This window comes from Polyodon spathula, chromosome 19, assembly GCF_017654505.1.
Source record: "Polyodon spathula isolate WHYD16114869_AA chromosome 19, ASM1765450v1, whole genome shotgun sequence".
Classification (NCBI taxonomy): Eukaryota; Metazoa; Chordata; class Actinopteri; order Acipenseriformes; family Polyodontidae; genus Polyodon; species Polyodon spathula.
Window position 1 is genome coordinate 9,191,336 of NC_054552.1, and position 14,890 is coordinate 9,206,225.

General features: G+C 40.3%; 1 protein-coding gene across 2 annotated transcripts; it reads right to left on the reverse strand.

Moving 5' to 3' along the window:
• Positions 1–605: 605 nt before the first annotated feature.
• On the reverse strand, positions 606–14,333 carry LOC121294261 (L-lactate dehydrogenase A chain-like). 2 transcript variants are annotated; one of them, XM_041217823.1, is made up of 9 exons: positions 14,228–14,323; positions 12,899–12,970; positions 6,212–6,349; positions 5,031–5,148; positions 4,373–4,546; positions 3,792–3,965; positions 3,056–3,173; positions 2,047–2,170; positions 606–1,671 (listed from the first exon to the last, which is right to left on the reverse strand). In XM_041217823.1, the coding sequence occupies exons 3-9, from the start codon at positions 6,338–6,340 to the stop codon at positions 1,507–1,509; spliced, it is 1,002 nt and encodes a 333-aa protein (XP_041073757.1). In that variant the 5' UTR covers positions 6,341–6,349; positions 12,899–12,970; positions 14,228–14,323; the 3' UTR covers positions 606–1,506. The 2 variants fall into 2 exon arrangements, with proteins under 2 accessions (XP_041073757.1, XP_041073756.1); XM_041217822.1 differs by lacking the exon at positions 12,899–12,970 and having other exon boundaries at positions 14,228–14,333.
• Positions 14,334–14,890: the final 557 nt, after the last annotated feature.

A 14,890-nucleotide genomic window follows, 5' to 3' on the forward strand; every position in this document is an offset into this window, starting at 1 on the left:
TTGTAACTGGCCTTTGTTTATTTAGTCAAGAAGTTTCATGTAATAATTGGCATCACATTAAAGTCAAAGTACAGTTGATTCCCTTTATTTGACTTCTATTTCTTAATTTAACTGTAGTGTTTTATTGGTCTCTATTTTCATTAAAAAAAAAAAAAAAATGACCTATGAAATCTGGTGGCCAGACTAGTTACATACAAACCAGAATGTTAACAAATATACCACAAAGATGTGTTTTGTGCATAATTCACAGTGCTATAATCCAATATTTGCTGTCTTGCATTGCCATTTTTAGATTCCATATTAGAGTAAATCAGAAATGTATTTAAAACAAGCCTTCAAAGGCAATCTAACATTACTTTACTGCTACCAAAGTTTTTAAAATCCATTTTCTAAACGTCTCTGGATTTCAATTACATAAACCAAAAACCATTAAAATATGTATATGTAATAATTTGCGTTCCTAATAAAAATTGCTGATTAAGGCACTAGCCGAAACATTCGTTTACTTAACTTGCTTCTTAAAAGTTTTATGAATGTTACGAGAACATACTGTACTAATAAAAAAGAACCACAAAAGCAGAGAAATAAAATACAAATAGATGCAGTGGATTCTCCTGGAATTTTATTTGGTGCTGGAGTGGTTGCATAAACATAAGCTTCCCTTAGTTAATTTCACTTCATTTTCCATTGCACAGGAACACCGAATGATGGGATACAGCGTGAAACATCAGGTACTTCTAAAGACAAAACAAAAAACAAACTTCCAACGGACATTTAAGTAGATGAACACATAAAATACTAAAAAGCAGACTGCCGTTTCCAGCTTCCTTTTTCTAAAATTGAGTTTTGTAGCAAGTTGATTACTTTGTGGCTCACAAACTTTTCATAAAAAAATAAATACTACCAGTCAAATACTAAGCATATCTGCTTATATACTGTTGTTACATTGTTTGCATGCTACCTGCATACCCCACACATCTAAAACCTGTTGTAAATGTGAAATGGTAACATTAAGTTTGCTGGGGGAGGAGTGTAATAAAAAAAAAGACTAGAACCTTTCATTTAAAAAAAAAGAAAAAAAATCACATCAAAATATGAATAATACAACAATTTTCCTCCAACCCCCCGAATACTTTTACATTTTGGAAAATACATATTTTAGTTGTAACAGCAAGTCTTATTGTACAGTATATTACCATGGCCTCTTATAAGCTTTTACCAGTTTGAAACTGACCGCAGGCTGCTTAAAACTGTGTTTGGAGTGCACATAGTGAAAGGAATGGTTCTGGTGCCAAATAAGCTGACTTGTATGCAATACCGTTTAAAACTGCCTTTTATTAATTTTTCAACAGAGTGCAAGGAAGATGAACAGTACAGAAACGCACACACACAGATGCCTCTATTTGATGCAATTGTGAAGAGGGACGCTTCTACCTAGAACCACTACACTGGCAGTCTGTGGTTTGCTGTGGGAGGGTTGGGTGTAGGTGGAGCTAAAGGACATGATTACAGCTTCAGTTCCTTCTGGATCCCCCAGAGGGTGTCTGCACTCTTCCTCAGCTGCTCTTCTTCATCGGATTTCAGAGTCATCTTGACCACATCTGAAAGGCCGGAGCTACTCAGAACACAGGGGATGCTGAGGAAAACTTCATCCTTCACACCGTGCATTCCCTGTGGAGAGGAGGGCAGGAGAACGAAAGACTTTAACCAGGCAACTTGAGTTTATACAGGACTTGTCCACCACACAGGACAGCTTTACAATTCATATCATCAATCAATGTTACAAGATGACTTCAGTCATTTTCTACACATTAAACTTTGTTTAAAACACAATGGTCGATAAGCTGCATTTTGACTGGACTTGCTTCTGCTTACTTAGATTACTAATTGGCAATTAGATTACTTATTGCCATTGCAGTCTTTTCAAACCCATTAAGAACCTTAAATGTGATACTTCAAAAGAGCCACCTTGTGGAGCTCAATAAGCTACATATTGCTCAAAAGCCATCCGATTTAAAAGCACCACTTTTAAGAAGAACGACTCACCTGGACCATGGTGGAGACGGGGTGCACCTTCCTCAGGTTCTTCATAATGGACTCCACCAGGTCGGCCACGGACATGCCGATAGCCCAAGAGGTGTAGCCCTTCAGCTTGATCACCTCATAGGCACTGCAGTGGGGGGGGGGGCAGAGGGAGAGAAAGTGGATAAGCAAGGGAGAAACAGCTCTATGTAGAGCGGGCCAGTGCTACAGCTGATTCCTAATGTTTAGCATGGTAAATTTGCACTGTTATTTCACAACTAATTTAATATGATTTACCATTCTTATATCATGCATATACTCTCACATGGTTAACAATGGTTTTGACAATGCATTCTGTAATTTATCAATTTAATGTATGCTTTAGTGCACTTTGCTGCATGCTGTTACCCGGGAATATAGAGCAGGCTACTTTTTATAATGGTATATCCTTCTGTGGCAGGCTGGTGAGTGGATAGAGGCCCAGAGACAGTCTGCAGTTCAAAACAATAACTGTTTTATTATAAATAAACACAAAAATGAAAGTGCGCAAGGGCAAAATAAAAATCTTCAAACAAATAGAAAGACAACAAAACTTACAAAAAAAAAAGGTTTCCAGGCTGGGCAATGCCTTCACTGGAATCAAACTTTCAAAAATCTAAACAAAACACCAACCTGCTTCCTCAACTCCCTCCTCCCAAATGAGAAGCAGAGGCCTCCTTTTATGTCAGGTGGCTGGGCGCTGATTGATCATGAATTAAACTAATCATCTAATCAACCCCAGCCACCTGAACACAACGAACCCCATCCCTGCCAATTTCTAAAGGGCAGAGCTGTGCTCTGCCACACCTTCTCATTCTCTCTTTCCATTTAAAATGGAAATGGGGATTAAACAATTTTATGAAGTAGTTGTAGCTGGGGAAGCAAGCTGTGGAAACACCTTAAAAATGAGTTTGTGTTGATTTAAACTGGTTTACAAACTAGTCTGGACCCTACACATTGCAGGGAATTAGGCAAGATGACGTGAGCTGCTCACCTCTCCACCACCTGCTTGTGGACCTCCTTCCAGTTCTCCTTGTCCTCGTCTGTGCCCATACCAGGGTTCAGATTCTTGAGGGAAACACCAGCAACATTCACCCCGCTCCATACAGGTACTGTGGGGTGGAAACAACACACTGTCACAATCCATACTTCACACTGTTAATGCCTTGCGCTAAGTAATGTCCATTCCAAGTTTAACCACAACCTGATGAGCGATTCTTAAGATACAGCTGAGGTAAGTGTGACTTACATAATCAGTTAATTTTAATAATAACATTATTCTGATTAAAAAGTCGTGTGTTTTCTGTGTCTTTCAGGATATAGTCCTTGTAAACGGTCTGAGGTTGGATGTTCTTTGTAGCTAAACAGACAGATTTATTCTGCAGTGCAGATCATATGACATATCATTAATCTGTGTAATATCAGGTTGGTTACACCAGAGTACTGGATCAGAATCTCTCCCTGTGTTATCACCCTAAAACTGCTTTCGACAAAAGTTCTTGAACTGTTTGTTAACAGTCTATTGAGCTCCATTTTCTTAAGTGACAAGATGGGAAGACAGACATTGTTCATAAACAGATTAGTTCAAATAACTTTAATGTGTGGTACAAGATAGTCAACAGTGTGTGGCCACCAGATTTAACAGAGCAAGTCCTAAGCGGAATGTGATATTGCTAATAATTTACAGGAAACCGTGTAGATGTGTGACAGATAGACACAGACAGACTCACCGCTGGAGTCTCCATGCTCCCCAATGACCCAGCCATGGCAGCTGGACGGGTGCAGGTTCAGCTTCTCTCCCATCAGGTAGCGGAAGCGGGCGGAGTCCAGATTACAGCCGCTGCCGATGACACGGTTCCGGGGGAAACCACTCAGCTTCCAGGCTACGTAGGTCAGGACGTCCACTGGAGAAGAAAGGACAAGAGCAGGTCATCAGCAATGGATCCAGGCAGCTAGTTTAACTGGGTCCTGTGTATTTTCTCTTTAAAAGATTATTTTATTGCTGATATTTAAATAGGTACCCTGATTAAGGTAATTTTAAGACAAAAAAAATAAAGTATTTTTTGAAATGCGAGTTGCCTTCCCTTTATTTTAATATTACTTTTAAATCCTAAGCACCAGAGTTGTTCTTTGTCATGTCGCACCAGTTTTTATCGGTTTTGATACTTGAATAGACAAGTTAAACAAAACTCAATTATAACCCTTTTTTACTATTCCAAACCAGTTTGTGTGTTAACAGGCTGTATTGAGGCCTGGTTGTTTTGGCTGCAGAATGGAAGCAGGGGGCTCTGTTTCCAGATGCTCCTCTCACCTGGGTTGGAGACGACAAGGATGATGCAGTTGGGGCTGTACTTGACGATGTTGGGGATGATGAATTTGAAGATGTTGACGTTGCGCTGCACCAGGTTCAAGCGGCTCTCGCCCTCCTGCTGACGAGCGCCAGCTGTCACCACCACCACCTTGGAGTTGGCTGTGCAACTGTAGTCTGGGGAGGAGAGAGACAACGCCCACTTAGAGACACAGAACCACGCTTACAGTACTGCCTTCCCCTTTTCCATCTCATGGACCACTGCAACATAACATTACTGCTAATCAGTTATCAATCAAGTATGGTCGGTACAAACATGTTTCACTGCTATAAATACACAATATAAAACTAGTTAAGTTAAGCAACTCGGTCACTCATTACCCAAGCTCTTAGGAAATTGTGTATATGAGCAGTCCTTTATTGAATAAAAATTATTAGAATGGACGACTGGGTATGTATATACAAGAAATGAAAAGAAAATTCAGCAGTATTAAAACTTTGGCAATACCCTAGATTTCCCACAATGTTTGATCCTTTATAATAGAACCACATAATTTAACCTCTACATGCATCTCTACTTAATGTCCGTTTTATTCTAACTGTGCCTCCAGATTCTATCTTAAGGGTGCTGTCCCTGTGACCTGGGTGCTCAACCCCTCACCTTTGTCAGCGACAATCTTTGGAGTGCGCAAGAAAAGTCCTCCGTGCTGCAGATCCATCATCTCACCCTTCAGTTTGTCCTCAATCACATCGACCAGGGCGAGCTCATCCGTCAGCTCCTGCAGGGCACAAGGGAGGAAGGGGTTAACACTGGAGAGCCGAGGAACAACAGAGATCGGCCAGCAAGTAGACTTACTGTTTCTCGAAGACTCCAGGGGTCCGCAAACAATTTCAAGTGGATTTAAGCAGGACTTACTAAATAACCAACCCCAACCCTTTACACAGTTCATGCAGAAATCGTTCAGTTCCCACCATCTACTTCAGAATGTCCCCTTCATGCCTGCCTGCCCCGACTGAGGTTCTATCAAGAGAACACGGGCTTGATTGCCCCTAGCATGCGTAGTCATTTTTGCGTGCATGCTCTAGAATACTGCTCTCTGCAAAAACAGCCTCACAGCTGAGTTATTCTTTTTACCCGCCCTTCTAAACAAATTAGTTCTTATTAATGATTTCTTTGAACTCTCCCCACCCTTTCATCCCTCCTCAAAAGCCAAGTCAAACTAACTGGCACTGCTGAGTTGCCCTGGTGCAATGTGGACAGACAGCACGTGCACACTGAGCCCCTTCTTCCAGGCAGTGCCTCATTAGGAGATGTCCCTGATACAGTTGCCGGAAGGGGGAAGGAGGGGGTGTCACAGTAAATTAAAGATGTAGTCCTCATTTTAAAAATACTTTACATTTAAAAAAAGGCTGTTATCAATCCTGTGCTGAAAGTATCAGCTCTTCATGTGGGTACAGGCATGTTACTAGCAGTACATTATACCTGCAAGTTCTGTTATAGCACAGGATGCTGTAATTCAGATATGCTGTTTTTTAATACAACACCATAGATAAAAAAAAAAAAAAAAAAAAAACATATAAATAAAAGGTTTATATTGATTTTTGATACCCCCATCACTCCTTGTGCAAGCAGAGGATAAATATTTAAAACAGTAAAGTATAATTCAGACACAATTTAAGCCTGAGCACTGAAGTGCCTGACTGGTATCACTGAATACATTTATTCAAGAACCATTAGCAAACTGAGGTGCTGGGATTGACCAATTAACCCAAAGTACTTATTAGGGTGCATAAATTGAAATTGTGTTTGAACCTAGCTCCATTCCAGTGTGTTCAGCTCACCTTGGTGAGGATGCTGATGGCACAGGCCATGCCCACGGCTCCCACGCCCACCACTGTCACTTTGCCACAAGGGATGGAAACCTCGTCTTTCATCACATGCTCGATCAGCTGTTCCTTCACAGTTGCCATCTCTGTAAGCTAGAGAGACACAAAAGTAGAGGTGCAATCAGCAATCAATTCCCTAATCAAGTATCAAATATAAGAATTCTAAAGCAAGAAAATGACCTTCAAATATAACTGAAAACATGCATGTACTGTATGCATTGAGAAAATGAGTTTATTAGTGCTTAAAAACAAACTGTAGACTTATGTGAAAGTACTGTGTAACAGAAACACTAAAACACTGGCTTTAATTTCCTGTTTTCGACACGAAAGCAACACTGCCACGTAGCAGCTGCGAAGTTAGTGGCTTTCCTCCAGAATAAACTAAACTGAAACTCCACTCCCAACCATTTCAATTTGCTCACGACTGACTATGGTAAAGTCAAGTACTGTATACAATTACTTATCTGCTCAGTCACTACCATTGCATAAGACTGGGCTCCCAAATGGCACTGAACAGACATGGTGATATGATATGCTCCATATCTATCTGCATTCTTTCACAACCCAATGACTTGTTATCTTTGCAGCCAGAATAGCTTATTTGGGTGATTCTGTATGTGTTGTATGGTACATTCAGACAGCTTTTTGGTTTCTACATCAAAAACTGGTTTTAAATTAAGACGTCAAAAATGTTTTAGTCAGAGTATATGACCAAGGTAAACTAAGGGTAGTAATCATTAAAGAATATGTGGTCATTACTATTAAGTACTTCTTAAAATGTACTATGTTGTAGGGACATGCATTCAGGCATGAGGTGAAAAGTATAACAAGTCTGTGAATCTGTTAGAGATATAAACTTTTATTTACCTTAATAGATATCAGGAGAGGTACATCTAATGAACAAATGCAAATTAGAAACTGTGACAGACCCAACTACAGTACAATTACATAACTAAAGTGTTTGTGCGGGACATGAAAACGGTGTTGTACAGGACAGATTTGACTACCTGCTCTTTAAACAAGGCTACCTAAATTTTAACTGGCATACTTTCATTCGACTGTTAAAGTAAAGCAGATTATGTCTCTTAGGATATTTAGGAAATAATAAAGCACGGCTGTAATAGTACAGTACCACACAAAAGCACCAATGTTACATTTGAAACTTCATCCATATTTTTTAGCCTGCTCAGGCCACATGTGATTAACGAATTGCAGTAATACCTCCAAAATGAACACTTAAAACACTATAATACTTCTTTATGCTGTACAAACATATTCATGGATATCAATGTAAAAGTCAGAATTCAGTTTTTCTGAAGTCTCAGTGCTTTGAATCTTCAGTATTAGCTCATCTCTTTTGATGGACAAGGGATATGTCCAGTACTTTAAGAAAGAAAGTCCTCAAAACAGAATTGACCCCTGGAACCAACGATAGGAGGTGGATTTTTTTTTATTATATCGCCAGCCAGATAGAAAATCTTGTCCACATTGCGTGGCCATTTGTGCATCACAGATACTTCAATCTCATCACTTGTGATGCATGTTATTTCTCCTGGGTACCCAACACCCTCATAAGTCACAACACACCACTCCCCAACAGAGAAGCCACTGGTGTTTCCTGAACTATAGGTAGTATTTGTGTCAGGAGCGTGGTCTGTAGCTGCTGTGTTGTCAAGTAGAGGTGCCATGAACCCCTCAGTGGAAGTACTGGCTGTCCCAGTAGCCATGTCATTGTTTGCAGTGTGAGCATGATCTGTGGGATCAATGATAATGGCTGGAGTAACTTCCAAGGCATTATGCTACAATTGTGTCTTTCCAGTTTCAAAATCATAGCAAACTACATGCATCTTTTGTATTCCTGAGACAGGCTGTACATCTGCCCAGGGGTTCATACACTATATGCGGGAGCTGATTTCCTTTTCAGAAATATGAAACACAGTTGTCTTCTGTAACAATTTCTTAGCTACACAAGCAAAATCTGCAAAGGATTGCACAACATGAGCATCATCTTTTTTGCTTTTAGCCCTGCCCCCAACTCCACCTGCTATGCCTTTCCCATGGCTTGTGGCAAAGTATTTCCAAGTGAAGTTTTTTTTTATACAGTACTTCTGTCTAAGGTCTTGCAGAACCCTGACCATGTTCGATTTTTAACTTCTCCTTCTGACCCATTATCAGTTGACATTATGTTGTCATATAGGTAGTCAATGAAAGCACATACAGTATTTTTCCCCTTGTCATATGAGTTTGAACATATCACGTAAGTGCTAATGTTTTTTTGGTGCTGCCATACAGTGTTTATTCCTTTTCCTTTAAACTAAATCCTCTACAAATTAATCTTGATTCCATAAGACTGCATGATTTTATTTTATTTTTTAATAAATAAACAAAGTGTTGTACGGGACATGTCATGACATGACAGAAAATCCTTAATGACATTCCTTTGGGGGTTTATATTGAACCATGGGAAGAAACATTTAGGTGTAAAAGTGTTGTTTCGGACATGGCATTACTCATAACATATTTTGCCTGATTTTTCAGTAAATAAATTCAGATATTTAATTTTTCAGTTTTGTAGCACTTTCTTGAGAACCCCATCAGGTAATTTGCAGTGAAGCTACCATTCAAAAAGCAGTGTGAGAAAGTACCTGTGGCAAAGTGCCTGCACCTGTATGTATTTTGTGTTGTGTGTTAATGTTGGTGTATAGTCATTGGTACACTGGATATAAACGGGTCTGTGTAACACAAGTGTTTAAAATGTATATTTGTATTTAGGCATGAGGATTGCACAGCACTTCACATGCAAGTAAAACATAATAATATGTTAGCACGGGGAATTGCACTTTATTAATTCACACGCAATTTACCACAACTCCAATTGAATGATTGATTATCAATCGAGTCTCGGTACAGCTACATAAAAGCTGCATGTTTTCACTCACTCGCGGTTGTGTGTTCGGTGAGTGGAGAACGGGATTGGAGACAGAGGTAATAAGAATAATAAGAATCGTTAAATAGAAGCTCACCGTGTTTTGTTTAGTGATAGTCCATTTTGTCTCTTTTGTTTTGGCGAATGTGCCGTATCCTGTGTTTTTTGTTTGTTACAACCGTTTATTTTCTGTCTGTTCTGTTCACTCATTAAATGCTGAGCGAAGCCATTCGCTCATCTACACCAAACTCCATCTCTCTCTTTGTTTATTTCCGGGTTTCTGTTTCTGGTCGGACGTCCCCCACTCCGGCCGTCTTTGTGACACGTGGTGTCAGAACCGGGACTACCAGCGCCTCCTAGACGCAGACCAGAGCAGGAACCGCAGTTTCTTGTTAAAAAAAAAAAATATATGGAAGGCTGGAGAAATGGCTGCATGGACCTGGAAGAGCTCCTCAGTGGTCTGGAGGACCAAGGCTGGTGCCTTGCCTGCGGGGTGTACGGGCACATGGTGGTTGCCTGCCCCTACCAAGAGGGAGAGGAGGAACTGGCCCAGGAGAGGAAGGTGAGCAGAAGGAGGCAGAGAAGGGGAAAGGGGAAGAGGAAGACAGAGCGTCCACCGCCCAAGTCTCCACCAGCAGAGGAAGAATGCCTGCTGGTTTCACCTCCACAGCCTGCGTGGAAGGAGGCTGAAAGTCCACAGCCCAAGAGGGAGGAGTCAGTGCACCCACAGCCTGCAAAGGGGGAGTCGGTGCATCCACAGCCCAAGTCTCCACCAGCAGAGGGAGAGTGCCTGCTGGTTCCATCTCCAACGTCGGTGGGAGAAGCCCTGCTTGTACGAGGGCCACCATCGAGGGAGATCTGGGACTGGCTGACGGACCCTGACGGTGGCCTGGAAAAAGACCTCCCGAAGGTGATTAACCTGCTGTGGGCCCAAGATGGGGAGCGTTGGGAAACTTGGGAACAGCAACACCACCCAGTGTCCCTCCGAGACATTGCAGCCATGGTGTTCAACTACCTGGCTGCCGATGTGGGAGGGGTCCCACCTCTGGTCTCATCAGGAGAAGCCCTGACACTGTCTCCAGGACCAGAGGGAGAGCAGCCAACACACCAGTCCCCTGCAAGTGAGGGAGAGCCGCACCAGTCCCCTGCAAGTGAGGGAGAGCCGCACCAGTCCCCTGCAAGTGAGGGAGAGCCGCACCAGTCCCCTGCAAGTGAGGGAGAGCCGCACCAGTCCCCTGCAAGTGAGGGAGAGCCGCACCAGTCCCCTGCAAGTGAGGGAGAGCCGCACCAGTCCCCTGCAAGTGAGGGAGAGCAGTCCCCTGCAAGTGAGGGAGAGCAAGTGAGGGAGAGCACCAGTCCCCTGCAAGTGAGGGAGAGCCGTACCAGTCCCCTGCAAGTGAGGGAGAGCCGCACCAGTCCCCTGCAAGTGAGGGAGAGCCGCACCAGTCCCTAGTGAGGGAGAGCAAGTGCAAGTAAGGGAGAGCCTCCGTCGCCAGGAGACTACACGCCGCTCCCACCTCCATCGGCAGGAGCAGAGCAGCAGGAGCTGCCTCTGCCTCCGCCACCTCCACCGCCAGGACCTGCATAAAAGCTGCATGTTTTCACCCACTCAGGGTTGTGTGTTCAGTGAGTGGAGAACGGGATGGAAGACTGAGGTAATAAGAATAATAAGAATAATAATAATCGTTAAATAGAAGCTCACCGTGTTTTGTTTAGTGATAGTCTGTTTCGTTTGTCTCTTTTGTTTTGGCAAATGTGCCATGTCTTGAGTTTTTTGTTTGTTTCAACCGTTTATTTTCTGTATGTTCTGTTCACTCATTAAATGCTGAGCCACCAGCTCCACCAAACTCTCTTTGTTTATTTCCTGGTTTCTGTTCCTGGTCTGACCCCCCCACTCCGGCCGACTTTGTGATAGTACCCAAAAGAAATTTTGAACCTGCATGTTAATTCATTGAATATTTCATGGGGAAAAAAGAAAAAAAAAGATTAAGGCACGTTTACTTTTGTTACACATGTCTGCTTTACCACGGAAACGCCCATTAGAGTGTTTATTGCTTTATTAACAAGCCATAGGAGCCATCTAGTTTGTTTTTTCTAGTTGCCTTTTTTTCTTGTCTATTTGAGGGATCGCTACACTCAATGGCTTCCATAGAAACCAATTCGTAACCAGGTGCAGGCCCAGTTTGCACTTGATGTGCGATGTTTAGTGTTTGCTAAGCCACTTGAATTCCATTTTAAACAGGTATCAATATTTATTCAAACAAAAGAGGAGAACATGAGAGAAGAAACATTACTAGACAACCCAAGACTATAGCTATAGGTCTCTGCTCTAGTGTTCAGGATTGAAGTCAATCTAGAACCGAGTACTGTCAGCCTAGTAAGGAGGAAAAATAAATGTGAAAACTTAAGTATTCTGCATTTGTAAACATAATGGGGGAATGATATTGAATTATAAATTCTAATGGGCTTGTTAAGAGTTTTCAAAATAAAAATGAAAAAGAAAATGATTCCAGGAGTGTGGATGTAAAACACTACCCAGCTATTTGAACCCATCTGGCACTGACCACACCACCTTCACTGTAAATTATTTTTGACATTCAAAAGGAGACAGCCTATCATGACAGGGCAGACAGCACTGCTTGAGGCAGGGCCTGCTTTTTAACAGCTTGCCCTGCCCCAGCATTTTGAAACAGTCTGTAAATATGGCAGATTTTATTTTCAAATACAATACAATACATATAATACTGTTTCTAAATTAATTTCGAAACAATTACTTTCTAAATGATCTGTGTCGTTATGTCTGTACGGTTCGCATAGAAATCTCAAAACAAACAAATGCCTATAAATAAAAACAAATAAATACATGATTGAAGTCACTGCAGTAAAGCAACGTCATGTTTAATTGTGCACTAAAATCGATGTTACTTTCTGTAATCAGTTCAATCTAAACCGCCATCATACCATAAAAAACGGAAAATGACCATTAAAAGCGACAGATCTCACCATCGTACATCACAAATCCATAATCTGTAGCCTCATTTTGAAAGAAATAACCCGTGGATTAAACGTGTTGCTCAAATATTTAACGGGAATCACAACGCTGGGGAAAAAAGACCCTGAAAAAAATGAGGTTAGATGAAGGCTGCAGATAATGTGATATGCAAAAGACCATAGGGGAGAGTAAATAAATCGATGGTCACTTCTGTAATGAAGAAAATATGGTTACGTTACACTTGACTTAACTCGCATATTTTAGTTTTTGTTATTATTGTCATTGTTTATTGTGTGGCCACACGTCCTGCTTTTTCTGACAGTATTATGATTTAAATTGGTTATTTTTGTTAAAGTTCTGATGCAACCTTTAAATGTAAACATCAATCTATTTCTTTTCACCTGAAGAACAGACCTCTGAAGTCTTGAAAGCTTGTGATTAATTATTGCTAAGTTAGTCCAACAAAAGGTTTCACCTCTCATTCTCTTTGTCTAAATTCTCCGGACTGATAAGAAATTATATATGATAAGAAAGATATTCGTACACAATTTGGTTACTTTACACTTAACTCACATATTTAAAAAAACAAAATTTGCCAGATGTCATCCTTAAACCTTATAGGCCAATTTAAACATTTTTTTTTTTTTTTTTAAATTATAAAAATTATACTGAAATTATAAAGACACAGTATTTATAAAATATAGAAAAGAATATTACCACTTACCTTCAATGAACGTCGGATCTCAGCTGCGCTGTGCTACTGTAGCCAGTAGGGAATGCGCGCGGCCAAACAAACCTGCGTTCAAATAATAATAAGTCTACTATGACTAGGACTAGTCTCCATTAGAGGTTACACGAGGGCAAACGAAAGGTTTTAAAATTATAATAATAATAAAAGGGTCGGGACTAGGGGTTTTCTAAGTATCGTTTTTTCTACTGTTTTTATTTGGGCGCTTAGAATCTATGCTGCACGACCGCGATAAAACCCATATCTTTATATATTATATTGTAAATCTGTCTATTTTCACAGTCCGCAAATGTTTAAGTGGAACACGTGGGATTTAAACTGGGACTTTCTAGTTATAACTAAGCCCAGGACTTCAACCACTGAACCATACTGCCTCCGTTATGAGCGAAAAAAGCAGACCCCCCCCCCCCCCCACCCCCCCCCCCCCGGGGGGCAGGGGGTAGTTTAGGTGTGGTAATATATTATATATATATATATATATATATATATATATATATATATATATATATATATATCAAAGAAGTAACCAAACCATAACGTTATCACAATTATGTATAGAAATTATACAAATCAATTTTTGATCACTTTTAAAACCGTAGAGAATATTTGTAAACATAAACGACAAACACTGTAGGAATGTAGGATAAATAATAAACGGCACATTTTTTGTACGTGTAATTTCTACCAGAATACAATATACATAAACTGTGTATTCCAGGCCGCAAATAAACTATAAATATAAAAAAATAAAATCCGTTAATATTTATTTGTTACGTATAGTGTAGCTTCGGTATAAATTAATAACACTGAATATCATTATTGCAAGAATATAAGTGTGTGTGTGTGTGTGTGTGTGTGTGTGTGTGTGTGTGTGTGTGTGTGTGTGTGTGTGTGTGTGTGTGTGTGTGTCGTCAAAGTAAGAAGAGGCTTGTGAAAATCAACGCATTATTCTGCTAAAATGGTGACTTGGCATCCATAAACGACCAAATGCTATTTTATTTCAGTTTCATATTACATATAAGGCATATTGAAAAAAATACATATAATGAACATTTTAAAGAATACAAATAAAAAACAAATTCAGAAAAAACCCAAACTATACATATAAACTACTAATGTGGTTTCTCCGGCACGCCACCTCATATTTCCTCTCCTTTGCATCACGTAGGCTGCGCATCGTCATTTATTTTATTTTTTTGCCGAACGTCTAATTTGGTATGTAATGAAAACTAGCAAAATAAGAAGACAACCGTGTGGCTGGCTTGTCCAGATAACACCGTTTCTGGTCAGGCGAATTCGGCTTACCTTAGTAAAAGTGAGGTAAAGATACTGCACAACGACAGAGTAACTGGAATGTCTTCCCCTGGACTCTGAGCGATGCTTTGCCGCAGTAATCTGTGACTGGGCGTGCTGACGTTATTTAAAGAAACCCCTTGCCGGTGACGCCAGTACGGGCTTTACATATTCATTAAGGGGCATGGATTGCAGTCCGTGGACTTTGGCACGTCCAGATCTTGAAAATATGAGTACGACTCCTTATAAAGATGCATTATGTGGTGTTTTTTTTCCATTTACATTTTGTAAAATAGCTATTTCCCTGGTGTCTTTTAACATATTTGTAGTAACATACTGTACTAATATTATAAAGCTCTACAATCTATATATCTTTTTAGTTTTTTCTATACCTGCTCTGTCAAGTGCCGTGAATATCATGTAGAGAGTTGTGTTATGAAAGCCTATCTGATTAGAAGAATAATACCATCATTTAAATTTAAAAAAAAATCTACATAAAGTGATGGGTGTGCATCTTCAAAGGAGGCCCCTGTTAGAAAAAGTTTGGTCTATATAATAGGTGTTAGAGAAACATGCACTTTTAAGATTATTTTTGTAGCATGAAACACAAGAGACACCTAACTACCACGCATGAGGAATACTTACACATACTGTAATGGCCACAGCATGATAGTT